Genomic DNA, 27,323 nt, shown 5'->3' with positions numbered 1-27,323 from the left:
ACTGATAGGAAAAACTGGCTCCGCCCCCCCATTGGGTCCGTGACATCATCACAATCTAGAACCTGCAACCCAGCAATAGATACAGACGGCATCTCTGGAATCGCCCATATATGGTCATGTTTGAAAACAGTTAAGGGGAAAAACAATTTGGAGAAAAATCTAAACTGTCTCTTATTATTCAAAAACTACTTTAACAAATGCCGAATTATGAATATGGTTTTCTGCTAAATAAAGATACAAAGACATGGAGAGGAGTAAACTTGCTCAACAGCCCATAAATACTGTACACAAAAAAACGGAGAACGCTAACATGATGCTACATGTTAGCACCGTGCTAATGCTAACACTAGCTAGCACTTGCTATGACTGCCGTTTTTTTCGCTTCTACTGAACAATCTGCTGTGAATAAACATCCATACGGCCCTGATTTAGACTTGACTTTATTTGTATGTGAAAAATAAGTTTATATTTTGCCACAAAATGGCTAAAAGGAGAGAAAACTATGTTTCCCCAAAGATTATATTTTCCCCCCCTTGGCGAGGCCACGCCCCCTTCTATGACGAGTTGCCGTCTGTATCAATAGGGAGTAGGGCTGGGTACTGTCATACCAGCAAGGGATGTCAAGATTGACAGATTTTACTATAACCACGGTAATAAAAGCTTTTCGGTTAATCATAGGTTAATCACATTCGTGACGGAGGATCACAAATGTGGATGAAATTTGATTATTTGAGGCAGAGGCTTCATGCGCCGTCACAAATTGTTAGGAACTGTTACCATGTTATACGACTAATGGAATAATGTTACGCACGGCCACACATACTGTCTCACACTGTTGAGCGCTAATGCAGGCCATTGGGAACAGTCCCGTCTTATCAGGAATCTGTTAAGAATGTCAAGAATCAGGCAACCTGATTCTACATATTCTACACCAATAAGTGTAGCCTAGATGAATAGAAAAAAAAACGCTCACATTCTCATTTGCAGTTTCTTGTCGGAGTACATTTGGAGTTGCAGTTTTGTTTATAAAACAAAACTACGTAAAGCTGCCTTCGTTTAGGTCACATTGTTACAATGATATTCAAACACTGAGGAACTGTGACTGGTATGACTTTAACTCTGATTTGTCCTGTTTAACCTGCGCCTCTGCTACACACTCCAGCCTGTAGCTGCCCTGTCCATCAGCGCAGTGTGGGTTTCAATTCATTTAGAGCGTATGTGTGAGAGAAAATAATGATTCCTCCACTATGACTGCTGTAAGAAAACTCTCACGATGAATTCCTAGTCACCACTAATCATTACAAAAGGCTCTGTTGCGACCTCAAAAAACGTGACTCAAAAATGTACAATCATGACATCCCGAATACCAGCACTTTCATGATACTTTGTTTACGGCACGGGTGCTTTTTTTCCGATATTTATATTCAACTTTAAACACTGAGCTGAACTATGAATAGGCATAAGCCGGGCCTGGCGTGTTCTTACGAGGAGAAAGCGCTGACCGAGGCCAGGAGGGGGGGCTTTGGGAGGAATCCTTGGGTGGGGGCAGAGGTCAGGAGGGTGGAGGTCCGGGGTGGTTGGGGTCTGATTTGCAGGTGAAATGGCGGCACACTCCCCCTTTGTGCGCTTTGTCCTCAGTCGAGCAGATGGTCGGCTGAATTCCACAGCTAAAGAGAAGAAGAAGAAGAAAAGTGCAGTTTCTAAAGGAGCAAAACAAAAGCACAAGTGAAAGTACCACATGGAAGTGAACACTCTGTCCAAATACCTTCGATGTGTAGGAATATTTTCGATGCCGTTCTATGCCAGTGGGCTGAATTGGCATTGCAAAATAAGTTAAAAGGTAAAATTTTGATTAGATGTTACCTAATTTGAAGACTGTCAAAGTAAATGTATTATTTTTTTACAAAAAAAACATTGATTATATAACACCCTTAAGTAATTCTGTAAATTATAATTACTGCTAACTTCAAATGTCTGAATCCCATTAAATTAATGTATTGTACTTGTTCTGCCCCTAGAATTGGATATGTTATTGTGGAATAAGGTGCAGCATTGATTTCTTGGTTTAGGCCTTTATTTTGAAGGCAGCTGTTGGAAGTTTAGACAGGTAGGCCATCTTGTTTTTTGGTACCTGGGGAAAATGTGCCACAAATCCATCACCATCTGCCCTGTTTTGTCAGCCTTCGACATCACCGTCTGTAAGTTTTGATTTATATGTTTGAATATGACTATTTGTGCCTTATTTGATGAGGATTACCATTGCTTTTGTGAACTTCCGCTATTTTTTATGTTGTGAGCTGTGAGAAGAGCCTTCTCTTTTCTTTTCTGTTTTACAGTTTTACTCTGTTTTGGAGTTGTGCCAAATAAATTGGAGCTTGGGCGCAACACCTGACTCTGCGTACAGTTTCAGAGGGAGTTAGGCAACTGCTAAATTGTGTCACACCTAGTTACACACAAGGAGAGCAGGACAGTACTTGTCTAAACTGACTATGGAATCAAATACTTTGATTTGTAAAAAAACTAAAAGATTTGGTTGTGCATTAAGGTAAACTATTTAAACTATCTGATCTTTATGAATTTTAAAATGTAAATTACAATTAAATCAAATAGTTATATTAGTAAAAAACCCTAAACATGAATAGTTTTATGTTCAACTAAGATACACATTTTAATTAAATGACATTTTTTAATTCGAGTTTGTTAAATTAAAACTTTCGTGACAAACAAATGCGGCACAGTTTGTTAATTTCTTCCAAATTATCCAGGTTTACAGTGTGGTATACAGGTTGTGTATGGCCAAAATGTAAACCAAAGCTCAAAAAACATTGAAACTATTCCACATTGTAGTGTAGGGAAGTGTGGACGGTTCAATCGTGTAAATTATATTTCAGCCAGGTTTGACCAAGATCCTCATCACATTACTTACTGTGAGCAGGGTCTCCAACCTTTTTTACCTGGCACGTTACTTTTACCCAACAGGAACATCAGAGAGCCACTTGTGCTTCAAGAACACTTGTGTAAAATGCAACCTCGAGTTCACACAGAAGAATTACTTGCCCAGATACTATATCAAAGAAAGTGCCATGAGTTAAGTCCTTATGCTTTACAATATTGAACCAACTGTTCACAGATTGTGTTCAGCATGTTCAGAACAAACAGAAAATGCATCGAAAATTTTAATTATCAAATGTGTAGAGATTTAGAAAGTCTTTGGCGAGCTTCTGACATGAAGCTTCAGTGCAAATTCAACCAGGAAGACTGACCTGCAGCCTTCATTCATCGCCTCATCGGCAACCTTCACTAACCATCCAATCACGGCCCCAGCTCAAGCCGCACCTTCACATCAGCCAATCATCGCAGCTGCTTATTCCTGCTTCAGCCATTCCTCTGCCAGGACCCCCTTCTTAAGTTCCCCGGTCAATCACTCGGCCATTTCCCAGCCGTGCTGCGCCCCTCCTCCACTCCTCTTCCGCCTGGCCTCTCCTTAGGCCGCTCATCGGGTCGACCGGCAGCCCTGGGTCTCGTCGAACCACCACCAGTGTCCAGGCTCTGGGGAAGACTCTGGCCATCATCCATCGACTCCACATATTCATATCGTTAATTCAATCTTCCGCCGGGGTCTGAGCCCCAGTCACGATACATGACCAATAAAACCTTTCCAATGCAGTCTGTCTCTGTGAGTCTCTTCAGGTTGAAACCTCCCAAGCTGCTGTCTGAAATAAACTGATTGAAATCGTCATTACAGGGAGACATGAGGGAGGAATCGCGTCTGCATTGCCTCCTGATCCTAACACAACTCATAAACTACAGTATCTTAGTCTCTTGCCCAGAATTAAACTCACAACTCCATTCATTGACCAGTGACCAGTTTCTGGCTTTTGCTCTGCTCCCGTTCACACACACATGACTCACTGAGCTTCAAGACCTCGAGTGACGGGGAAACTTTCAGACACATTCATTGCCAGAGAGGATCTGTGAGCTCTAGCCAAAAGCACGTACTCTACTCTACTCTGCTGAAACAGTGTGCCATCAGCAGACAGTGAATGAAACATGCATGAATGAAACAAAAGTCAGTAATGAGCCCTTTAAAGTAAGTGATTTGTATGTTTTGTAAAGCCTCCCGTGTACAGTGGGCGCCGGCAGCTCGTTCAGGCTCATTGGGCGCAGGGTGAAGGATTATTCTTAAATCGAAGCCTCTTTTCTGAATTACGATCTCCTAATGCAAACTGTATCTGTTTTATGAATCCATCCCGGGGCCGGATTGATTTTTTTTGGGACATTATTATGGGCCTACTCATCCGCGGACGCCGCAGTCAGCAGAAACAATCGAAGAGCGCGTCATAAAAACCTAATCTGCAGAAGCCTTGTTCAAAGTGTAGACACAGATGCTAACTGTAATCACGCTGCGGCGGCTTGTTCTGCGCCGATCCTTTCTAAAGAGATGATGCTGAATGCAGTTTTCATTTGCTATGTGGAATCGATCCACTGCTCCTGCGGATCAAGACAATGGACAATGTGAAATTGCTCGAAACAGATGTTTTTCCCACTGAACTGCAGCAGAGAAAAGAATGTGCATTTACCATAGTTAGCGCAATTATGTCAGGATTTGATATAAAACAGGCTGACTGTGGGGTCGGAGAGGAGGTTTGCGCTCCAGAACCAGGACTGTTCTGCACTCTCCCGTTTTTGAGCTCACTGTATGCACTACATCAGAGAGGGATTTTATGTTTTATTATATTTGGTAAGCCTCAAGGTTCAGAAAATATGCAGGAGTTTGAAATTACTCGTTTGAATTCCTTTTATAGTTGTGGTTTGAAAAGTATGGATTACAATGTAAGTCTGCGAGCTGCTGTGTAAATGAATGGGCTCACAATGGCAATTACATCTGAGTGACTTTGCGACAGAAAGTAGAAATGTTCAAGTGTTCAAATATGTAAAAAGTCATATTATTTTTATATGTATGAAAAGAGGAGAGCTATACCGTCAATGTAAAAGAAAACGTTTTAAAAAACACTGTTTCTTTATTCTTTAACTTGGAAGCAAATCCTTCAGGTCGCCTTTTTGTGGTTTTGGAACATGGACTACATGGCGACAGAGAGTTGGCAATTAACCTCGTAACTCCCGCCTGAACTGAGATCATTTTCTCCAGGTCAGCTTTACCCAAATCCTGTAGGCCAGTGTAACGCCTCATTTGAAAGCTAATATCTACAAAACTCATCTAAATGGATCTTTTTCCTCACGTCATCAGATTTTTTTTCCATCATTTTTTGGGGGGGTTTTCAACTCGTTTTTGTAACTTTTTTGTTCATTTTTTGTCAAATAGTCAAATTTTTGTGACATTTTTGCCACTTTTTCATCACTTTTTCTAAATTTTTTGTCATTTTTTTGTCAATTTTTTGTCCGTTTTTTGTCAGTTTTTGTCACATTTTTGTCATTTTTGTCATATTTTTTTTGGTCAAATTTTTTCATATTTTTTGTCCGTTTTTCTCACTTTATCGTCACATCTTCATCATTGTTTTCGTCTCAGTTCTGTCGCTATTTTCTCACCTTTTTTCCAGAAGCTTTTGGATTGGGGTAAAGCCAAACTGGAGAAAATGTGCTCGTTCAGGTGGGAGTTAAGGGGTTAAAGGGTTAAAATATTTGAAAAGTTATAATATTTATATATGTATGGAAAGAGGAGAGTCAGACCTTCAAAATAAAAATAAAAGTTTTTAAAAATATCAATCCGTCAGTTTTTTATAGCGCTCTAAAGTTTCAACAAAGGGACATTAACGTGAGTATTTTTTTTATGAGTGTTTACAATGGAGTCAAAATCCAAATAACTATTGATGACTATCCAAATGATTATTTTGTGTGATTAAGGGTTGTGTGGGAGGAGCTGCTCTCTCTGACGGAGGGGGCGCTCTCTAAAACCAGGATAATGCAATGTCAGTAAATGAAAAGAGTTTCCCGTTTGAGTTCAATAAAGTGATTCCGATTCATATTTGTTGTTCGGCACAAAACACAGTGAGAAAAGATCAGTTTACATCAGTTTATTCATATACAGCGTCACAATAGTGCTCCATGACCAGCAGCTTAGACACCGTGCAGTGAGGTAGTCGTGTGCTATATGCTACATCAGTACAAAAATACCAAACTTTAAATTAAAGCATAAATAAAATAAATATCCTTCAGTAAAGCATCTCCAAATAAAATAAGACATTCAAAACAACGTTAAAATGGTTTGCTGGTCTGGTGTTTAACAGAAGTTCTTTAAAATAGTTTGTAATCCCAAGATGCCACTCGAAGGTCCAAAAGTGGCCCGTGTCAGGTGTCAGGTGACATGGGTCAGGTGACATGTGTGCTCCTATCGGATGGTCCGGAACAGGGCGTCTGCACTCGGGGAGGCGACGGGGCTCAGGACGCTCTTAGTGTCTGTGCTCCTCCTCCTCTTTGCGAAGAAATCTGGAACAAAAGACATAAGTGGTGAGGTTCGGCTGATGTGAAGGTGAGGATAAATACAGACGGCAGCTTTGGAATTGCCCATATATGGTCATGTTCAAAGCAGCCGTCATTTCTCCACCATTACTATAACAAATGCTGAATAGTGAATATATTTTCCTGCTAAATAAAGATACAGAGACACAGTAAGGAGTGGTTCAACAGCCCATAACTTGGAAAAACGGGCTATGCAAACTAACAGGAAGCTACGCTAGCTTAATGCTGCATATGCTAACCTTAGCAACGAGTGCCGTTTTTCACTTCTACAGAACAATTTGCTATGAAAAAACATCCGTATGGACCAGTGTTAATTTCGTCGACTAAAATATTTAGTCTTAATTTTAGTCAAAGTGATATTTTTGTGATAAAAATTGGACTAAAACTAAATCAAAAGTTTTTCATGAGACTAAAACTATGACTAAAATGTCCAGATATTTTACTAAAATAAGACTAAATAAAAATGAAAAGTATAAGATAATTTTCACCCTCTTGTTTCCATGGAGATTTGCTTTGTTTTTTCACCACAAACAGCCAAACATTAGCTTTTATTTACACAAGGTGCTCCTCCCATGCTCTATTTTTATATCAGCCACAGCAAAAAGAGATTTTTCAATGACAGAGGGTATGCAGATGATGTCACAACACGGCAACTGAAGCAAGAAATTGTCTTTAAAATGTTTTTTTTTATCAATGTAAATGCAACTTGCCTACTTGGAATGTTCCGCAGTGTAGCTTTAAGAAAATTTGTTTCACTTCTTGATTAAAAAAAAACAAAAACTCTTTTTTTAGTTGAATGTTAGTCTGTACTTAATCACTTTTACTCCTTTAGTTTTCATATAGGCCTATCTGTAATATACTCAAGGCGAGAGACACTTCTTCCCCCACTTTACAGGCACCACTTGTAGTAGAACAGAATTGTTTTTTCCTCCTTAAGTAAAGGCTATATTGTAAACTCCGGCATTTGTGGGGAAGAACACTGTCATTTGTTTCAATTTCATGAACTCTCAGGCCATAGTTTTCTTGCATTTATGTGAGAATTACCCTAAAAGGTGACCCTGCAAGTTGTGGAATGTGCCGATATACTCGTCCCGTATACAGGGGCGGACTGGGACTGAAAAACAGCCCTGGACTCTGACCAGCCTGGCCCAAATTAGCGTAAATGTGCACTTCCACAAATACATATTTTAACCTCTTACCACCCGCCTTAACATTAACGGGTGCATTTTCCCCAGTTTGGCTTTTTATTATTATTTTTTTGACTGGTATCATCAGCAAAAAGAACGGGAAAGGTGGTCGTAGAACCAGAAGCAAAATCATTACTATAAATAATAAATAATAATGGTCCCAAAATTGAACCTTGTGGTACACCATACTCCACGGAATTCCTTTTAGATTCATGTTTTTTTTTTTATACTGGGCTTTACCCAAATCTAAAAGCTTCTCGACTGAAGAGCAACAATGTAACGCCTCATTTGAAAGCTAAGACCTACAAAAGTGATGGACACTTTTCGTCACATTATTGTCATATTTTTTTTTTTTTTTTTCTCACGTTTTGCAGGGGTTTTTTTTGTCCGTGTTTTTCTCATGTTTTTGTTGACTTTTCATCCTCTTTTTCTCGCTATTTTGATGCTTTTCTTCATAGCTTTTAGATTTGGGTAAAGCTCGGTTGAGGCGGGACCGGTGGCCCTAGAGCCAGTGGCCATGGCCCTCAACTAATATATTAATTTAGCGGCTTCTTCTTTCATTGTTTGTCATTAAAATTAAAAAAAAAAAATCAAGTACTGGGCCTTTAAGTGTATTACCTGTGATGCGCGTGTTCTGCGGTGCTCTGGCTGCGGACTTGGACCGCGCTCTCTTCCTGCGCGCGGGCGTGAGTTCTGCGGGGCGTTTGGGGGTGTTGGAGACGCGTGGACAGTTCTCCTGGTCACTTGCCCTCTTGTCCTCCTCCTCCTCTTGCTCACACGGCCTCAGCCTCTCCTCTGCCCCCTCGCTCTGCGCGCTCGCACCCCGGTCCTTCTCCTGACCGTAGAAAGCAGCCGTGCGCTCCGCGGGCACCTCCTCCCACTGGAAGCGGCCGGGCAGAGGCGCGTCCCTCTGGAAGTCAAAGTTCCACCGCTGGCTGTCCCGCTCCGTGATGTCCCTGAGACGCTGGCTGAGCTCCCGACGAAGCTGCTCGTGGTTCACCGGGCCGAACAGGCTCCTGCGCGCCGTCCCCATGGCTGTGGTCCTCCCGGCTGGGTTCATGCTCACGGGTTTTTGTTGTTGTTGTTTTTTTGGATGATGTTATGTATTCCGGCTTGTTGTTGTTGTCTGTGTGCGCGTGTTGCGTGCGTTCATTGCTTTTATAGGCGACGAGGCGCACGTTCCCCTTTGTGCGTAAACGCGGCGCCATGATTGGACGCCGGCTCCCAGCGGCGGCTTGAACAGCGGGCGGGAGAAGAAGAGTGCTTTATTTGCGCCACACGGAGACTGACAATGAGCGCTTCAATAAAAGTCTAAATGAGCGCGACTTTACTGCTCCCTTTGTTTCGTTCAGGGGCTTCCATTTACTCTGCATCCGCACAGTTACACAAACGGGCCATTATTCCCCTAACAGCCTATTCTCACGTGCTGTGAATATGACCATAAAGTCACATTCTGCCAGCGGAGAGATGGCGCAGCAGCACAGAGAGAAAAAGCTCTACTTAATTCTTAAGCTTAAAGGGACATTTCAGGATTTTTGACATAGACGTCATCATTTCCTTGTTATCCAGAGTTTTGTTGATTTCTGGAGATGTATATATATATTTTTAATTTATACAGTCCTTATATTTGAAGAGTTTAGTGGTGCTAGGCTAACACATGTCTGTGGTAACTATAGCCTGCATTGAAAACAGTCGGACCCGAGCACAGTGCACCTGAGGAAAATCACTTATAACACTAGAATACCGATTTATAGTGGTATGCTAAGTATGGGCCCCCTTTAACTTTTCTGGTCATTTCCTTTCTGGGAGACCGCCGTGGCTAAAGACAGGAGAAATATAGACACAGGCGTCATCTCTGGAATCGCCCATATGTGGTCATGTTTGAAAACAAGGGAGAATTTAACCCCTTAACACCTGAACCGAGCACATTTTCCTCCAGTTTGGCTTTACCCCAGTCCAAAAGCTTCTGGAAAAAAAGCTGTGAAAATAGCAACAAAACTGAGACGAAAACAATGATGGAAATGTGAGAAAAAAGTGGCAAAAATGTGACAAAAAAAATGACAAAAATGTGATGAACAATTGGCGAAAAAATGACAAAAATGTGACAAAAATTGTCAAAAATGTGAAAAAAAAAATGGAGAAAAAAATTAAAAAAATGTGAAAAAAATGACAAAAATTTGATAAACAATTGGCGAAAAAATGACAAAAATGTGACAAAAAATTGACAAAAATGTGATAAAAAATGGACAAAAAAATTACAAAAATGTGACAAAAAATGACAAAAATTAACAATTGGCGAAAAAATGACAAAAATGTGACAAAAAATGACAAAAATGTGACAAAAAAATGACAAAAATTTGATAAAAAATGGACAAAAAAATTACAAAAATGTGACAAAAAATGACAAAAAAGTTACAAAAATGAGCTGACTACCCAACAAAAAAATTATGGAAAAAAAATCTGATGACGTGAGGAAAAAGATCCTTTCGGTTCAGGTGGGAGTTAAGAGGTTAAACTTTCTCTAATTATTCCAAAACTACTTTAACAAATGAGTTATAGTTTTCTATAAGTTTTCCATAAATACATAATGAAGAATGCTATGATGCTTCATGTTAGCATCGTGCTGCATCGTTTTTGACTTGACTTTATTTGTAAGTGATAAATAAGTTTATATTTCGCCAGGAAATTAGTGAAAAATTGTGTTTCCCAAAAGACTCCATTTTCCCCCTCAGCGAGGCCACGCCCCCTTCTATAACATGACGCCGTCTATATCTATACAAGTGCAGTCCTTTTTCTCCTATGAGGTTTTTTTTTTACACTCTTGCAAAAATATCTCCACTTTAACAACCACGAAACTTTTCAGTCTTGGATTTAATATTTCAAGTTTTTTTATTTTTATCTTATACTACGATTTATATGTATTGCTTTGAAACACAAGAAACAAACTAAGCATGTTTCCACTCATGAATAGCTTATTCAAAAACTAAACGAAATCCAAAACAATCTTCAAAACCAGACATGTGAACCTGGGTCTCTCCATTATTTAGCTTTCGAAAAAAAAATTTACGCATAAAATGACTTATTTTTATATGAAGGAATAAGAAAGAGAAGGAAGGCACTCCAAAAACTATTTCAGCGGTGCAGATGTTGAGGAAAATCTTAAAAATTCAAAAGAGCAGCATCGCACCCTCAAGTAGCCGATGTTCAAAGGTACATTTATTAATTAAAGATTACGTTTCGGGAGGGACTCTCAGATCATTATTTCTTTTTTGAACCATGATCTGAAGAAAGCTCCTGCCGAAACGTAATCTTTAATTAATAAATATACCTTTGGACATCGGCTACTTGAGGGTGCGATGCCGCTCTTTATTTTAACTTTATATGAAAACATGAAATAAGCCAAGCCAAGCGCATTTTCTCCAGTTATGCCTTACCCAAATCTAAATGCTTCTTGTAAAAAGCGTCAAAACAGCAACGAAAACGAGGATGAAAAAAGGAAAAACAAAAAGAGTGGCAAACGAGCAATAAAAGAGTGATGAATAAAAAGATGAAAAAAAGCAACAAAGACGCGACAAAAAGGTGATCACAAAAAAGCAACAATTAAAAAGTTTAGATCAGTTTTTCAAATGGCCTTTAGACTGTAAGCTCCGGTCGCAAAGCTTTTAGATTTGGGTAAAGCCGAACTGGAGAAAGTGGGCTCGGTTAAAGTGGGGGGGGTAAGAGGTTAAAACTGAGGCCAAGGCTGTGTTCTATTTCTTCAGTGCTTCTGGACCTATACAGACGGCATCTCTGGGATCCCCCATATATGGTCATGTTTGAAAACAGTTAAGGGGGAAAACAATTTGGAGAAAAATCTAAACTTACTGTAATTCAAAAACTACTTTAACAAATGAATATAGTTTTCTACTGAATAAAGATACAATGGCATGGAGAGGAGCAAAGGGGCAAAGTCCATATACATAAATAACAGAGAATCGTACTAATGCTAACACTGGCTAACGCTAGCTACAACCGCCGTTTTTTCGCTTCCTCTGAACAATCTGCTGTGAATAAACATCCATATGGACCCGATTTAGACTTGACTTTATTTGTATGTGATAAATAACTTTATATTTCACCAGAAAATGGCTAAAAAGAGTGAAAATTGTGCTTCCCAAACGATTTTGTTTCCCTCCTCATTGAGGCCACGCCCCCTTCTATACAGACGGCATCTCTGGAATCGCCCATATATGGTTATGTTTGAAAACTGTCAATGGGGAAAACAATTTGGAGAAAAATCGAAACTTTCTCTAATTATTCAAAAACTACTTTAACAAATGCTGAATTATTATTATTATTATTATACAAAGACATGGGGGAGGAGCAAAGTGGTTGAACAGCCCATAAATACATAGATAACAGTGAAGAACATCTCTCCTTTCAGGACTAACCTGTGCTCTGAGCCGCCTTCACCAAGCCTTTCGGCAGAGTGTCCCTGTCAATCTGCCGTGAGAAAATATCCATATGGGTCCGATTTAGACTTGACTCTATTTGTGTTTGGCAAATAAGTTCATGTTCCACCAGAAAACGGCTAAAGAGTGAAAGATTGTGTTTCCCAAAGATTCTATTTTCCCCCTTCTATGACACGATGCCATCTGATCTTGCTGGAAAGTTAAGTTGATTTCCAGACCTAGCGTAGTGTAAATGAATTGTATTAGAATTGGACTTATAGGTTTACATACATTATGCTGTTCAGAAATCTTGTTATAATCGCACTTTGGCAACAATACAATACAACCATCCCCTTTTTCCCCCATGTAAAAGTATCGAAAGTCTTCCTTCTTTTCCAAGTGGATTTATGAGCGACATCACTGTCAAGATGCAAAACAACGCCTCGGGGGTTGGACGAAGCTCCGCCCCCACCCTCCTGGCCACACCCCCTGCCTCAGGTAACTCACCTGGGGCAGAGGAGGGCGCATTGATGAGAGCGGAGCTGCAGCCTGGACCATGGATCGGGAGGGCACGCCTCTGGTGAGAAACACACACACTCACGCACTCACTACAGCGGGGAAAAGAGACTAATGACTCACTCGAGGCTCATCTTAGACATAGAGAACTGTTACGAAGGAAATCTCTCAGCAAAGGTGGAAAGCAACCCAATACAAATAATCTATTCCTGGACTAATACAGAATACTTAAAGTCAGGAGTTTGCTTGACGACGTAGTCAAAGTATCGAAATCCTGGTGGTTGTCCAAATTTTGCCACGACAAATCAGAGGAGTAAGTGAGTATGGTGGACTCTCTGTGTGGACGTTTCTGATAAATAGGTTGTCATAATCTGAGATGGAGGGCAGGGGCAATACAGAAGAGAGAGAATCTGTTTTAGAAAGAAATCTACAGTGACAGATATATTAGCAACAAGACACAAAAATAAGCATTTCGACAGTTTCCATTGTTCAATCAATCAAAGTTTGTTTATATAGCACTTTCCAGGGACACAATTTAGAGACACAAAGTTACTACATCCTAGACATACAACGGTTAGCATTAACAGGAATGCCGACGACCCAAAAAGAGTCTGGCACCAGTGGGCTACGGTGTAAATACGCCAGATTAAAGCCAATTCCTGTTGATCTTATTCAAGTAACAAAGAGTGGCAAGCCTCAGCAACAATAAAGAGCTAAAAGTCCTTCCGGGCCTGGTTTTCTATTACCCCCAGTGTGATTTAAAAGTGGTCGGCGTCGGAGTTTCTCCTATTGATAACGAGAAGCGATTCCAGAGAGTCCAAATGCACCTGTGCAAGGACCTCGCAGTCTCCCTGAGCTGATTATAGTAAAAGGCCTTCCGTGTTTTGACGTTAAAGCATTTGTTGTATCTGCATTCGATAAATAGAAATGATTCATGACAAGAACACCAGAAACATCAAAAATACGTTTTCATTTGTTCTCAAAATCTCATAAATGATCGTGGCTAAAAGAACTACCCTGGCTCTGTGTGTTTTCTAGCATTTCCATAAACAGTACGTCCTAATATAATGGTTTCAGGCGGTGACCACTTGTCTCTGAAACCTACATTTACGCCACTTGCTTGTAGAGTGTGCCCCACCAAAGATAAACCTCCGCAGTGGATTTACATGCCTTATACGAACGCACAGGCTCTTTCCTGCACTTAGCATGCAAATCAGGCACTTTGCATATGCGCTCCCTCAGACCAGTCAAATGAGGACTTCCACAGGCTGCTCCGCACGCTGGACAGAAAAGTAGAAAGTAGGTTCACTTCAGGTTCACTTCAGGTTCACTTCAGGTTCACTTCAGGTTCACTTCAGGTTCACTTCAGGTTCACTTCAGGTTCACTTCAGGCACAGCAGGAGCAGTTGTTCTAGTCTTAAAGGAACAGGCCACCGTTTTTCCATACTGAGATATGTTCTTACCTTAGCTTTGACAAGTTCTTTAGGACCTGTCTGATCTTCACCCATGCCTTTAATCACGTAAACACAGCACAGACGGCTTTAGCATTCAGCCTCTCCTCCTCTCCACTATGGCTCCAAACGAGGTGAAGATACCAGGCTCTTCCACGTTTTCCCTATTTAAATATGGTTACGTGAAGTGTTGCACCTTAAAGCAGGGTTCTCCAACCAGTAGCTCGCCACAGACTTGATAACTCAAATTTTAGATGCATTTTCTGTTTGATCCATGCTGAACAAAATCCGTAAACAGTTAGTTCAATATTGTAAAGTACAAGGACTAAACTCTAGTCACGCCATCTTTGCAAGTAATTCTTCTGGGTGAACTCCAGTGTTTTTTGAAGCATAAGTAGCTCTCCGATGTTCATGTCATGTTAAAGAGGCTCGCCAAGTAAAAAAGACTGCTATAAAGTATAATTACACAAAATTGAACAATGTGGATTTTCTAAGCGGATAAAAAGGGGAACTATAATGTAAGGCGTAATAATACCAGGAGTAGTTTGAAATCTGCGCAGTAATATCTTCACTTTACTGTGCAGATGTCGAACTACTACTATGCCTACCTATATAGTTCTCCGTTTGATCCACTTTGAAAATCCACATTGCTCAATTTTGTGTAATTATACTTGTGTAGTGTAACACTTCATGTAACCATATTTAAATAGGGAAAACGTGGAAGAGCTCGGTAGCTTCTATCTTCACCTCGTTTGGAGCTATAGAGGAGGAGAGGCTAAATGCTAACGCCGTCGTGTGCTAATGTGTGCTGTGTTTACGTGACTGAGGGCACGCGTGAAGACCAGACAGGGACAAATGAACTCATCTAAGCTCAGGTAAGAACATTATCAGTATGTAAAAACGGTGGCCTATTCTTTAATATGTATATAGTTAATATATAATTTGTTCTATCATTGATTTGACAAACTAATGAAAGAACACAGTCAATGTATAACCAGCACATTTATTATTACATATCGTTAGCCACATAGCATAATTGCCTAACTCATTTTTGTTTTGATTTTGGAAAACATGTAAAAAGACGTTTTATGGGAAATTGTTTTTCTCTTATTGCCATTTTAACAATACAAAATGGCAGTTATGCTATGTGGCTAACGATATGGTAATTAGCCACATGCTTTTTCAGTTTCCCGACACAGAGCTTTTAAACAATACAGCGGGAAAAGGCAAAAGGTTTGTTTCTTTGGATGTATTAAAATGATTTCAGCAACCAGTGAATAATTTATTCAGCCTTTATTTAACCATCTCTTTTACAAGAGAGACCAGGCCAATAGGCAGCAACAAGTGGAAATCAAAAATGTAAAAACATACAAAGCATTAGTTAAAATTAGGACATCACAAGAGACTTGAAACTATTTAAAGAAATGAGGTCCGTGATTTTGAAGTCTGTCTGCAGTAAGTCCATGTAAATGGAGCTGAATAACTGAAAGCCGTCTTTCCCAATTCAGTCCGCACTTTAGAGACTGCAAGGTATCATTAGAACGAAGACGACTGTGACTCTGCTTCATGTTTAAAAGACCAGATAAATAAGCAGGCAGCCTTCCAAGAGGCGCCTTCTAAATAAAAACATACCAATGAGAGAGTCGACGAGCCTGAAGTCCGACCCAATTTACTTTAGAGTAAACAGTGGTGACTAAGAGGCCGACTGTTGGTTATGAAGTGCAGAGCCCCGTGATCCACACTGTCCAACAACCCAAGACACTAGGTCTGTGCAATTAATCGAAACTCCATTACAATTTCGATTATTGCACTAAACGATTACTAAAATGGCATAATGGACAAAAAATAACCTTTTTTGATATAATGCAAGTCTGCTTATTATTATTTTGCAAAGCAGACTTGCATTACATCATGGAGCTGGGACTATTTTCTCATTTCACGTGCCATGGCTCATGTTATTTTCCTGCCTTTTTTTGTTGTTGTTACAAATCATATACATCACAAAGAAGAAGAAAAAAAGACCATATACAATTTAAGTTAACAGGTACAACATTGTGTTAAAATTATGCTTTTGCCTGACATAAAAACAAACAGTGCAGGTGTGAGGGCCGGCCAGCAGGGGGCAGGTGTGAAACAGAGACCTCTCCTTAATCGAGGCAAACTTGAAATCATTTGTACTTTTATGACTGTTCAGAAAACAGAAAATATTCAGCATCGTTATTGATTAATACATAAAATATTTAGACTTTTTTTTAATGCAATAAATAGTCGTCATTTCAATTATAACTAAAATAACCGTGATTATTATTTTTGCAATAATCGGGCCGCCCTATAAGACACTGTACAGGAACTTCATATACAACACATCACTATAGTCAATAACAGGCAGGAATGTAGCTTCCACCAAGCCTTCTGTGAAAGAGCAGCAAGATTCATTTCCAGCTAAATCCTAGTAAAACTCTCAACTTTTTAATTACATTTTGGATATGCAATTTAAAAGACAATTTAACATCAATTATAAAACACAAATATTTAAAACTTGAATTTTCTGGCAACATTGAAGCAAAACCATCCTACTGTACACTCAGGTAATGTTTCTCAGGCAAAAGCAAGACTCTGTTATACATTGGCCGTGTGTTTGAAGTGACAGCGGGACTGACCAAACACATTCATTCATATTCATCCATCACCGACCTTTGTGTTTGTGGTCGAAGCGCTTTGCCGCTGAGCCGCCCCGAGTTATTGTGACTCGCGGAGGCATTATGTTTTGGGGAGTTTTTCGGTTTATTTCCCTCCCGTTTTAATCATCTTTATGGGACTCCAGCGCCCTATGCAAATGACTGCAGCTAATAAAAGCCTGTTTACTGCAGCAAGTGGATAAACTTCTCAATAATGAATGAGATTTCTGTTTTCTGCGCAGAGCCGTTTATGAAAAAGAATAATTCGGAAATAAACAGAGCGTGGATGTTTTATTGCATAACAATAAATGCGCACACGGCGAAAATCTATGAAAGGGAACAATGGGAAATTCATCTTAATGCCCGAGGCCGTTTTCTGGGGGAAGTCTGCAGGATTCTGGCCTCGTGTATGTACGACTCAAATACTATGGAATTGACTTGCATCAGTCTGAATGTTACTAGCACCAGTTGTTACGAAGTTGATTTCAAACCAAAAGCAAAATGCAAAATAGGATTGGGTGGAAATGCCTTTACATGGGTGAGAGTTGTTGAGAAAATGCCCGGCGTAATGGAGGAGAGGCGGGTTCTGAGAGTTCTGAGAAGCTAATGTCTCTCCTGCTATTCCCTTTTTTATGTCCAGGGGGTGCTGCAGCCACAGACGCGCTGTCTGAGGTGTGGGGATGCGCTGGAGTGGGACGGGGAGCACAGGTGGGTCTTTTTTTGGTTGAATCCTGGTTCAGACTTAGTTTAGTTTAGTTTAAGTGCACACATTTATTTGAGCAATTTTACATTCATCTTATCTTCCAAAATTCATACAGTGTGGATGCTCAAAATGGAGTCGGCTGAAGCAATAAGCTTATAAGTGCCTACCCCATGTTCAATTCAATATTCATTTACATAACATAATCAATTATTAGGTCTAGATCACATTGACCTTTGATACAAGTCCTTCCTGAGCTAAACAGATACAGATTTATAACGATACAAACATCAGTTTTAAGCTTCACACAAAATTTGCCATGAAGAGTATTTAAATACATAGAACAGCAGCTTTGTACATTTGTTACAGATGTTTGTAGAATGAACCAAAAGACTTGGGCCGGAACAATTATTCACCTATGGTAAATCGTGCTGCTTCATGTGCATATACACACACAGAGGGGAAAAAAAGTAACAAGACACAAAACAAACCATGCCCCAAACCATTCTTATTCACGAAGCCCGTGGACGACGAAATACATGATTTTTAAATCTGTTGCACGATTTGCACTTTGGTGACCTAAAGTTATGCCAGAAGGAAGCATCTCAAACTCTCCATCTCAAACGTGCGTCGGCTCATTTACAGGAGCCTCTCTGGCCCGAGGCCTCTCACAGACGCAGGGCAGGGCGTAGACTTGAGGCTTTTCTTTGGTCACACCTGCCTTACTTGGTGTGATCAAAATGTAGCCGCATTGAGCCCTGATTAAGTCCTGGTTAGTCCTGGTATAGACTGTATAGGTGGTTTCCCACATGTAGGCGCGTTTCACCCGCTTTGTCGAGCTTTTTCATAAAGGCCAGGGCCAAACCAGTCGGACCAGGTATACGTTGTGGGACTGACCTCCAGCTGTGGCCAAAGACGTGAACAGACTGCTGGCCTCTGATTGGTTAGCATAACATTTGCATGTAGCTTACCTTCATAGTTGTTCACTTTTGTCTCTGAGTTAGCAATGCTATATATAAATCTACAGCAACGTTATTTATATAGCACTTTAAAAACATTACAGTCTGCACAAGGAGTCACTCTTACAACTTGGGACCTCAGTAGTACCAGTAGTGAAAGATACAGTCTTTGCTGGATCACATTTTGTATTTTTGACCAATATACTGTATTTAAATCTGAGAGATTGCAGTAAATCAAATGAACGTTTGAATCTCTGCAAACCTAATAACACAGAGTAATCTGGAAGTCCAACTGTGCTAATAATTTTAAGAGTTCTGTCTACTTTGCCTGCAATTTACAGAATACATCTCTAGAGTGATGCTATTTTTATTCAGCTTTCACTCCTGAACTTGTGAAAGAGAGCTGTGCTAATTATTTGCTTCAATCCAACAGTCAAATAAATACCTGTATATGTTTACTGTGATCTACTCCTTCAACTCTAAACACCCCAGCTGTTATTTACACGACAAGTCTCCATTCTGCTAATGTATATCTTGCAGTGTAGTCAGCCCTTGATGTTATCCAGTGTTTATTCACAGATATATTTATGTAATTTCTCCACCTGTGAGATCAATAAAGTATTATCTTATCTTATCTTATCTTATTTGAGCTAACTGTGTCTCCTCCTGCGTCAGCGTGCTGCTGGGCTGCTCCTGCTGCTCCACAGTGGATGAAACTCTGGGGAGCACTGAGGGCAGGGGCCACGGCCGGAAAGAGAGGAGCAACTGGGCCGCGGGCCGCGTGGGGGACATCGACTTCATCGGCCCCACCAAAACACGGGCGAAGGTCAGATACTGCAGTGTGACCAGCATGAGAGCTACGTTGTGTGTTGTTTGTTCTCGATCCGATGAATTTTGTAATAACAGTTTGCAAAAATCAGGGTTAAAATATTCTACTATTTGCCCTGAGAGCATCATCTAAACCCCTGTGTGACTGTGCTGTGTGCAGTTTCTGCGGGTGACGAGCAGCACTGACCCGGTGCTCATATACCGCATGCTGACTGAGGACTGGGGTCTGGCCCCTCCTCACCTGGTGGTGGCGCTGGTGGGAGGAGACGAGGTGGCACAGATGAAGCCGTGGCTCAGAGACACTCTGCGGAAAGGCCTGGTGAAGGCGGCTCAGAGCACAGGTCAGTCCTGGAGGAGAGATGTTCTGCACCGTTATCTATGTATTCATGGACCGTTGAACCACTGTTCTCCTCCCCATGTCTTTGTTTCTTTATTTAGTAGAAAACTATGTTCATAATTCAGCATTTGTTAAAGTAGTTTTTGAATAATTAGAGAAAGTTTAGATTTTTCTCAAAGATGCCGTCTAAAATAGAAGGCGTTTTTTTGCCTTGTTGTTTTCTAAGTAAAATTGGCTATTTCTGTGAGCTGCGTTTTCAATACGGGAGGGAGATGGGGCGGTTTCTCATCATCGCAGGAGCACATGGGCTCTGTTAACTAGTAAACAATGTATGTCTTTTCCGCGGTTTTTCAGATATTTTTGGCTGGGTTTGGCTGCCCAGACCTGGCAACCCTGTGTGTAGCCTCGCCCAGGGGGAAAACAGAATCTTTTGGGAGACACAATTTTTCACTCATTTTAGCCATTTTCTGGCGAACTTATTTATCACATACAAATAAAGTCGAGTTTAAATCGGGTCCACATGGATATTTTCTCACAGCAGATTGTTCAGTAGAAGCGAAAAAATGGCAGTCGTAGCTAGCATTAGCGTTAGGATTAGCACGATGCTAAAGTTATTATATCTGTTATTTATGTATTTATGGGCTGTTGAACCACTTTGCTCCTCTCCATGTCTTTGTATCTTTGTTTAGAAGAAAACTATATTCATAATTCAGCGTTTGTTAAAGTGTTTTTTTTAAATAATTAGAGCAAGTTTAGAGTTTTCCCCGTTGACTGTTTTCAAACATGACCATATATGGGCAAATCCAGGGATAAAAGCGGTACAATTCTTTTGTTTTTGAGGCGATTTGTGGTGTTGTACAGAGAGATCATGGGCCCAGTCAATGATATTAATGATATTTTTTGTAATTCATACGTTTTCTATTGAGATATTACTCGTGAAATTAATGCAGCTAATAGGAAAAATGGGCTCCTGACCCCCCCATGATAGCATGACATCATCACATTGCAAAGTATTGGTCATAGAAAGGACTTTCAGCCTAAAGATGAACGTGGCAGGTTTGTGAATCCACTTGAACCCGAGATCTTACCTCACGGTTTGCAGTGCAACCACCAAAATACTTGAACCATCTTCCTCACCCTGTACATTCACAGCTTGTTATGGGAAAAAATGAGATGAAAATTTAAATTCAGGATTTGTTTTGCATAATGAAGCCTGAGGGGACTGCCACACCTGTAGAACCACGAGAGCTGACCACTGTGGCAGCAACAGACTCATTAATTTTCATATGCAAATGTTTGGCATCATTTTCAAATGTTTTGCATGGCCATTGAGCCATATCTCCAGCCGCCTGGCAAGTCTAAGGACCAATTATGGCTTTATTGATAGATGCTGTCAATGGGTATCTAAAAGAACACTGTATAATTAATCATGAGATTGTGTCTCCTTTCTTCTCGCCACAAGATCACCATCTAAGGCCTCATTTGTATTTCGGCATCAGTTGCTTTTGCTTTCAGCCTCTTTTCATAGTAGGGCTGCACAATGAATCGATATCTCAATAATTGTCATGGGACTTTATAATCGACAGGTTTACAGCCATTTCTTTGGCACCAACAGTACCTTGTTCGGTAGTTTGGACGAGACAATGGGAGACTTTTGTGCCTTAAATGAGACTTGATGAAAGCATTCGTTTTTGTTTGAGCTGAGGCTTGACTTATAGATGTATTTCATTTTATGAATCAGCAAGATTTATTTAATTAATTATGAAAAAATGAAATTGAATAAAAAATCGAGATCAATCAATATGAGGAAAATAATCGGGATTATTTTTTTCCTAAATCGCCCAGCCCTATTTCATAGTTATTTGATTTTTCAACATGATCTCTGATGTAGAGACCAGCACGAGAATGGATTTTCGATCCCGCTCCCGACACCCTCCTGCAGGACCCTCCTCCCCTGACCGCCCGAGAGATTCCCACAGGTCCCGACGAGTCCTGAGTTTTTAAAAGGCCAGCGTACTGCAGAACGCTGCCTCACAGCACTTCAAAGGCTTTTCTCAACCCGTGCAGCATTTTAAACACGTGATTTATCAATTTATCAAAGGTCAGTGTTGTAAGAGAAAGGGCAAACATGGCTCTTTTTTGCAGGTTAATAACAAGTGGGCGACAGACACAAGTTTACATTGGAGTGGAGTTCTGATGATGTTTGCAAAGCGTCTTGGTGGGCGTTGGGTTTAATGGCTTTTCCAGAGTGCAGTGCATGGTCTGATTGAGGTTTTGACAAGCTACTAACACATTGAGTGCCAAAAACGGAAAAACTCGACACTCTAATACACCTTATGTGTGATGAACAGAAGTGAAATTAAAAACAATCAAAAACTTGTGAAAAGTCACATCCAGACATTTTATATATTATTGCGTTTCTTTTCTCTTTTTTTTAGTCCGAGGGGGCGTGGTGTTGTGTAGTGAACAGCTGTAAACCTGACAGTTCTTTCTCGCTCTCTGGAGCACGTTTGACAAGGCAGAGCGGCTTCCCATGGAAAGATCGAAACAGTTGAGATTTTAACATTTCTCTGAGTTTTTAAATGGTTAAAATCGGTCCAAGGACGGCTGAGAAACATCCTGATTAAATGGTAAATGGTCTCAACTTATATAGCGCTTTTCCACCTACAGTTGGCACTCAAAGCACTTTACAGCAAGGATCCACTCACCCATTCATACTCTCATTCATACACCAATGTATGCAGACACTGGTGTATGAATGATGATTAAGTCTTCAATCCGAGAACCAGGCTGTTTAAATGCACACGTGATGTTTCAAAACGTGTCAACAATGTTGTTGTTGAAAATTGACTCGAAACGAATATATTTAGGCATTTGCCTCTTCCCATACGTCAGTGTCAATCCAAAGAGGACAGAGTTGGAGAGAGGAGTTCTGACAAGGAAGGAGAGTCTCAGAATCTGGAAAAACATCTGTAATATTGGTCAAATTTAGCCTCTGTTTAGCTTTGTTGGCACTCAACAGCTAAATCCCAAAAACAGCACCCGGCGATAACAGCGGGTTTGAGTGTAGTTCAGCTGTAAGCTCGGTTGGTCAGTGCGTGGGCGAAAGCAGCCAGTAAAGGTGTGTGCTGTGTGGCAGAGCGGGGATCTCGTCTACATCCCTAAGCATCCCGGTGTGTCCACTGGTTTGATGAGTAAAAGGCTGCGCTCATGTCCACGTGTGTCTTACTAATGCCTCCTCTATTTGGCCCGAGGCTGTGTGAATCCCAACCCATCCGGCGAAATTAGTGTCAGGACCTGCAAATCCCACAGGAATTCCCGCCCGTTGCAGGTCTCCACTCTGATGTGCATTAAAGGTGAGATAATGCAGGTGAACAGGCGGAAAAAAAACTGTAGATTACTGACATATATAAATATGAGGGGAAAAAATGTATTGCAAGTGTTCTGTCATTTTAGTCATTTCGTTTCTTTGATTGGCGTTCCACAGGGGCCTGGATTCTGACCAATGGTTTTCGCTTTGGCATCACGAAGCATCTGGGCCAGGCGGTGAGGGACCACTCTCTGGCCAGCACCTCGTCTAAAGTGCGGGTGGTGGCCATCGGCATCGCCCCCTGGAGCATGATCCACAACCGAGAGGCTCTGCTCCAGGCCAAGGTACGTCACTGACGTCACTGAGAAGGTCAGAGCCCCTTTGGGTGAAACAGAAGCTCTCGTCCAGCGAAATGAACGGGTCGAGATTGACTTAGAACTCCTAATTTACGTCTGTTTTATTTGTTTTATGTATTTGTCAAATAAAAGGCTGGGTACGGTCAGACTTTTTTCGATTCCTATACTAAAACATGTGTCACCCAGAACCAGAAAACATAGATAAAATACCATTTCTCTTAAATCTGTATCATTTATTTGAGCTAAAACTTCCTTTAACCTCTTAACTCCCACCTGAACCGAAAGGATCATTTTCCTCACGTCATCAGATTTTTTTTTCATCATTTTTTTGTCGGGTATTCAACTCATTTTTGTAATTTTTTCATCTTTTTTTTTTTTATCACAAATTTGTCATATTTTTGTAATTTCTTTTGTAATTTTTTGGTCAAATTTTTGTCACTTTTTTGTCAATGTTTTCTCACTTTTTTGTCACATTTCCATCATTGTTTTCGTCTCAATTTTGTTGCTATTTTTTTTTAGGGTAAAGCCAAACTGGAGAAAATGTGCTCGGTTCAGGTGGGAGTTAAGGGGTTAATGCTGTCCCTGGACCAACAGCATCAAAATTTGGTCTCTAAAGGTCTTTTTTCGGGACATATTTTTCGTTTGACGGTACCCAGCCCTTGTCAAATATGAGAAAGAAAAGTAAGTGATCTGTTGCTTCAGATGATTCATACAGGAGGTGGTGCACGCTTTTAATATGAGCAGCTGAACCCACAGTGATCGTTACATGTCAGTAACATTTGCTTGTAACTTTTCTGCTTGTTGATTTATAATGTAATTAAAGCTACAGATTTTATTCTGTCTCTTTTATAAAGATATTAAATGGAATTTATCCAGCCGACGATGTAGATTTCGAGACTAGCTGCTATTGCAAACATTAATGTTGTTTTTAGACTCAGAGAATCATTAAGTCGGCCAAATGCTGAGCATCTTTAATAAGCCAGAATATTTACTGATTCGAAAACTCATAAAGGGCATAATACATGGCCACCGTGAGGAGCTGTTTCCCCACTAATGAGACTTGACAGATGGGAGCAATTGATCATCTCGCCCTTATATTTTCCATTTAAAATAAAATTGCTTCTGGCAGTAAATGGTCACAATGATATAGAGGCTTTACATGCTTTAGGCACTCAAAGCGCTTTACATCAAGGAACCACCCACCCATTCACATCTCATTAATACACCAGAGTCAGAACTGAAGGCAAGGTGGTGAAGGTTGTTGCCCGAGGACACACAACGACTCCGATCTCAAGACTATCTGAAACACCGTCACCCCAGTGCAGTGAATTGATGTGTTTCGAACGGAGGAACCCTGCATTCTGGAATCTGAGGACTGGACGGTCTGTAATCTTGGCCCGTCTGCTGAGGGATCCTTCGGCCCTGGGTCTATAGCCTGTCCGTCCATGGGAGTGGATCTCTTCCTCTGTGGTTCTCCCCAAGGTTTCTCTTTTCTCCTGTCGGGTTTTTGAGTTTTTCCTTTCCTTGCTGGAGAGTCTAAAGACGGGGGACACCCGCGCCGCTCGTTGCTACCTGCTGCCGACGCTTATTGGACATTATATTTGCCTGGATAAATCATACACCTGAACTTTAAATTGTCATATTTATTGCTCTGTTTTATTGCCTTGATGTTTTGTGCAGCACTGTGAGGGAACCCACCTCCTGAAAGTGCACACTGTCATTGTGTCCTTGGGCAAGACACTTCACCCACATTGCCTCCAGTGTCTGCGTACATTGTTGTATGAATGAGAGTATGAATGGGTGAGTGGATCCTTGCTGTAAAGCGCTTTGAGTGCCTAATGTAGGTGGAAAAGCGCTGTATAAGTTGAGACCATTTACCATTCTGTTGTGATATTGGGCTATACAAAACCATTAAACTTAAACTTTGTGACCATGAACGGCCCTTTATCTGTGGTTCTGATTAGGTTTTATCCCCAGAATGAGGAAAGATCTAAGATTTCCTCAAATGTCTTTTAACCAATAGAGGACTCAAGAGTGCCCAGTTGTTGCTCCCATCTACCCACTGGTTCTCAATGGTTCAGCTTCAGTTGAACCATTGAGAACCAATCCCGTCAGACTAAGGAAGCTAAGCAGGGAAGGGCCTGGCAGGACTTGGATGGGAGACCGTTTGGGAACACCAAGAAGTCTAGCGAATGTAATGCGTGAGTGAGTGGTTGGTGTTGGTCGGAGGGGCCGATGGCACAGACTGGTTGCCTCGCTTCCGTCAGTCTACCCCAGGGCAGCTGTGACTACAATAGTAGCTTACCACCAGCGAGTATGGAGTGAACGAATAGTGCAATGTAAAGTGTCTTTGAGTGTCCAGAAAAGCGCTATATAAAACCAATGCGTTAGCTTCAGGATCAACCTGTTGAAACGAGCTGTGATTGGATTGAATAATGTTCAATCTGTAATAAAAACTGGTCAGCCAGCCACTCCAGCTGTCTGATTCAAATGCTGGAGTGTCTGCGACCCTGCTCACAGCTAATTCAACTTTAAGAGAGTTTAGTTGTTCAGCTATTGATCTGGCAGAAGCTGTTTCTCAATCTCCAGTGCAATTTGTATTTGTTCTTTTTCATATTTTCACACTCAAGTAAGCCGCCATGTTGAACGGACCGTGTGAGAACATGGCAAGACACTCTGATCCCGATTCATGTCCTCACAATCCCCTCACAGTACACCAGCCTACTTCTTCACAAAGTTTTGTTTGAATCAAGCCTTGATCCTTAGGCGAACTAACAAAATAATTTATCAATGGCTATTTCTGGTAAAGTCCTACAACCAACTGACCTAACCCACTTTTGGATTTTGACCCACTGAAGCCACCAAGAGGGACAGGCTGCACGTTCGAGTCAGCCCATGGGTTGTAGAAACCATGCAGACGCCGGGGCAAGCTGACATCGACTCCTCTTGTTGTGTGTTTTGTCCACCAGGGGGACGAGCCGGCGTCGTACAAGCCCCAGGACCTGCCCCACGGCTCGGTGTACTCTCTGGACAGCAACCACTCCCACTTCGTCCTGGTGGAGGAGGACCCCAACAAGGCGGGGGCCACCAGCGAGATGAGGGTCAAACTGCTCAAGCACATCTCCCTGCAGCGCACTGGATATGGAGGTGTGAGCTGGCACGAGTTACAAGTCCGACATCAGGGGAGCCGTTTCGACCCGTTTCAAGCCAAATTAAAGCTCAGAGGGTCTCGGTAGTTTGATCTGCAAACAGCAAAGCAAAGTTACTATCAAAGGAATCACTCTTTTTTTTATATTACACATCATGCAGAATTATGAGGCAAGAGGTTCTATATATCTACTGTATATTCATATTTCCTACATTTTAGCGGAAATGATGAACTGACTTTACCAAAACAAAAGCTCTCTTACTTCTTTTCGTTAACACTTTAAAGCCTTTCATCCATGGAATCTGACAGTTTCTTGATTTGTTTGCCATCAACTTTTTGCGCCATTGCCACCGCAGCCCCCAGACACTTTTCAGAGAAGATTTTAGTTTTGCTTCGCCGCAATCTGCCATTTAAGAAGAGCTCAGCAGATCCCACTTGGGTTTAGGCCTAGTGAGGAGGGTCATTTTTATGATGAAATTAAAAGAACACACTTGGGCTTGAAAAGCTTATGACTAGCTTTATAGGAATATGTGTGTGTGCTCCTTTGTGCAATCAGAAAGAAAGACTATCAAAGGCTTCACTCTCTTCAATAACTTAAAACGCGGGGTGTCTCTGGTGGAGGAATGTTTAACTTTTATCGCGGCGCTATGGAAAGCATCTTTACTTTGTGATAACTGTCTGGTACAGAAGCCTGACTGCAAAGGGAAAAAGATGCTGAATAGGATTACACGTCCAGCATTCAGAATGATGGGGCGAGCGGTGTCATCTCTGTCTGAAATCTATGAGGATCGACTAAAAAGGAAAGCCTCAAGACTTTAAATGACCGTCTCATCTGCAAACCTGGCTGTCTTTAGTCTCCTGCCTCTGGTGAAAAGCTCTGAAGGATTAAAACAAGGATCCAGGTTCCAAACCTGCACGTTCCTCAGAGCTACTTGCCGTCCCCCTA

General features: G+C 41.1%; 2 protein-coding genes across 2 annotated transcripts in view; one reads left to right on the top strand and one right to left on the bottom strand.

The window, feature by feature from the left end:
- Nucleotides 1–6,305: 6,305 nt before the first annotated feature.
- Nucleotides 6,306–8,741, bottom strand: LOC306962437 (uncharacterized protein). Its single transcript, XM_079555562.1, has 2 exons — nucleotides 8,283–8,741; nucleotides 6,306–6,444 (listed from the first exon to the last, which is right to left on the bottom strand). Exons 1-2 carry the CDS (start codon nucleotides 8,722–8,724, stop codon nucleotides 6,347–6,349), a joined length of 540 nt encoding a protein of 179 aa, XP_079411688.1. The 5' UTR covers nucleotides 8,725–8,741; the 3' UTR covers nucleotides 6,306–6,346.
- Nucleotides 8,742–19,139: 10,398 nt separating this feature from the next.
- The window catches only part of trpm5 (transient receptor potential cation channel, subfamily M, member 5), a 47,248-nt gene continuing 39,064 nt past the window's right edge, over nucleotides 19,140–27,323 (top strand). The window contains exons 1-4 of the mRNA XM_079554674.1: nucleotides 19,140–19,224; nucleotides 19,387–19,567; nucleotides 23,051–23,217; nucleotides 26,199–26,376. Of these exons, the coding sequence (XP_079410800.1) occupies nucleotides 19,432–19,567; nucleotides 23,051–23,217; nucleotides 26,199–26,376 (481 nt within the window). The 5' untranslated portion in view covers nucleotides 19,140–19,224; nucleotides 19,387–19,431. The remainder of the gene's footprint in view (nucleotides 19,225–19,386; nucleotides 19,568–23,050; nucleotides 23,218–26,198; nucleotides 26,377–27,323) is intronic.

The sequence above is a fragment of the Gobius niger genome, assembly GCF_951799975.1.
Source record: "Gobius niger genome assembly, chromosome: 4".
NCBI classification, from domain to species: domain Eukaryota; kingdom Metazoa; phylum Chordata; class Actinopteri; order Gobiiformes; family Gobiidae; genus Gobius; species Gobius niger.
The sequence above is the reverse complement of the archived record's forward strand: the minus strand, read 5'-3'. Positions and strand labels throughout refer to the sequence as shown.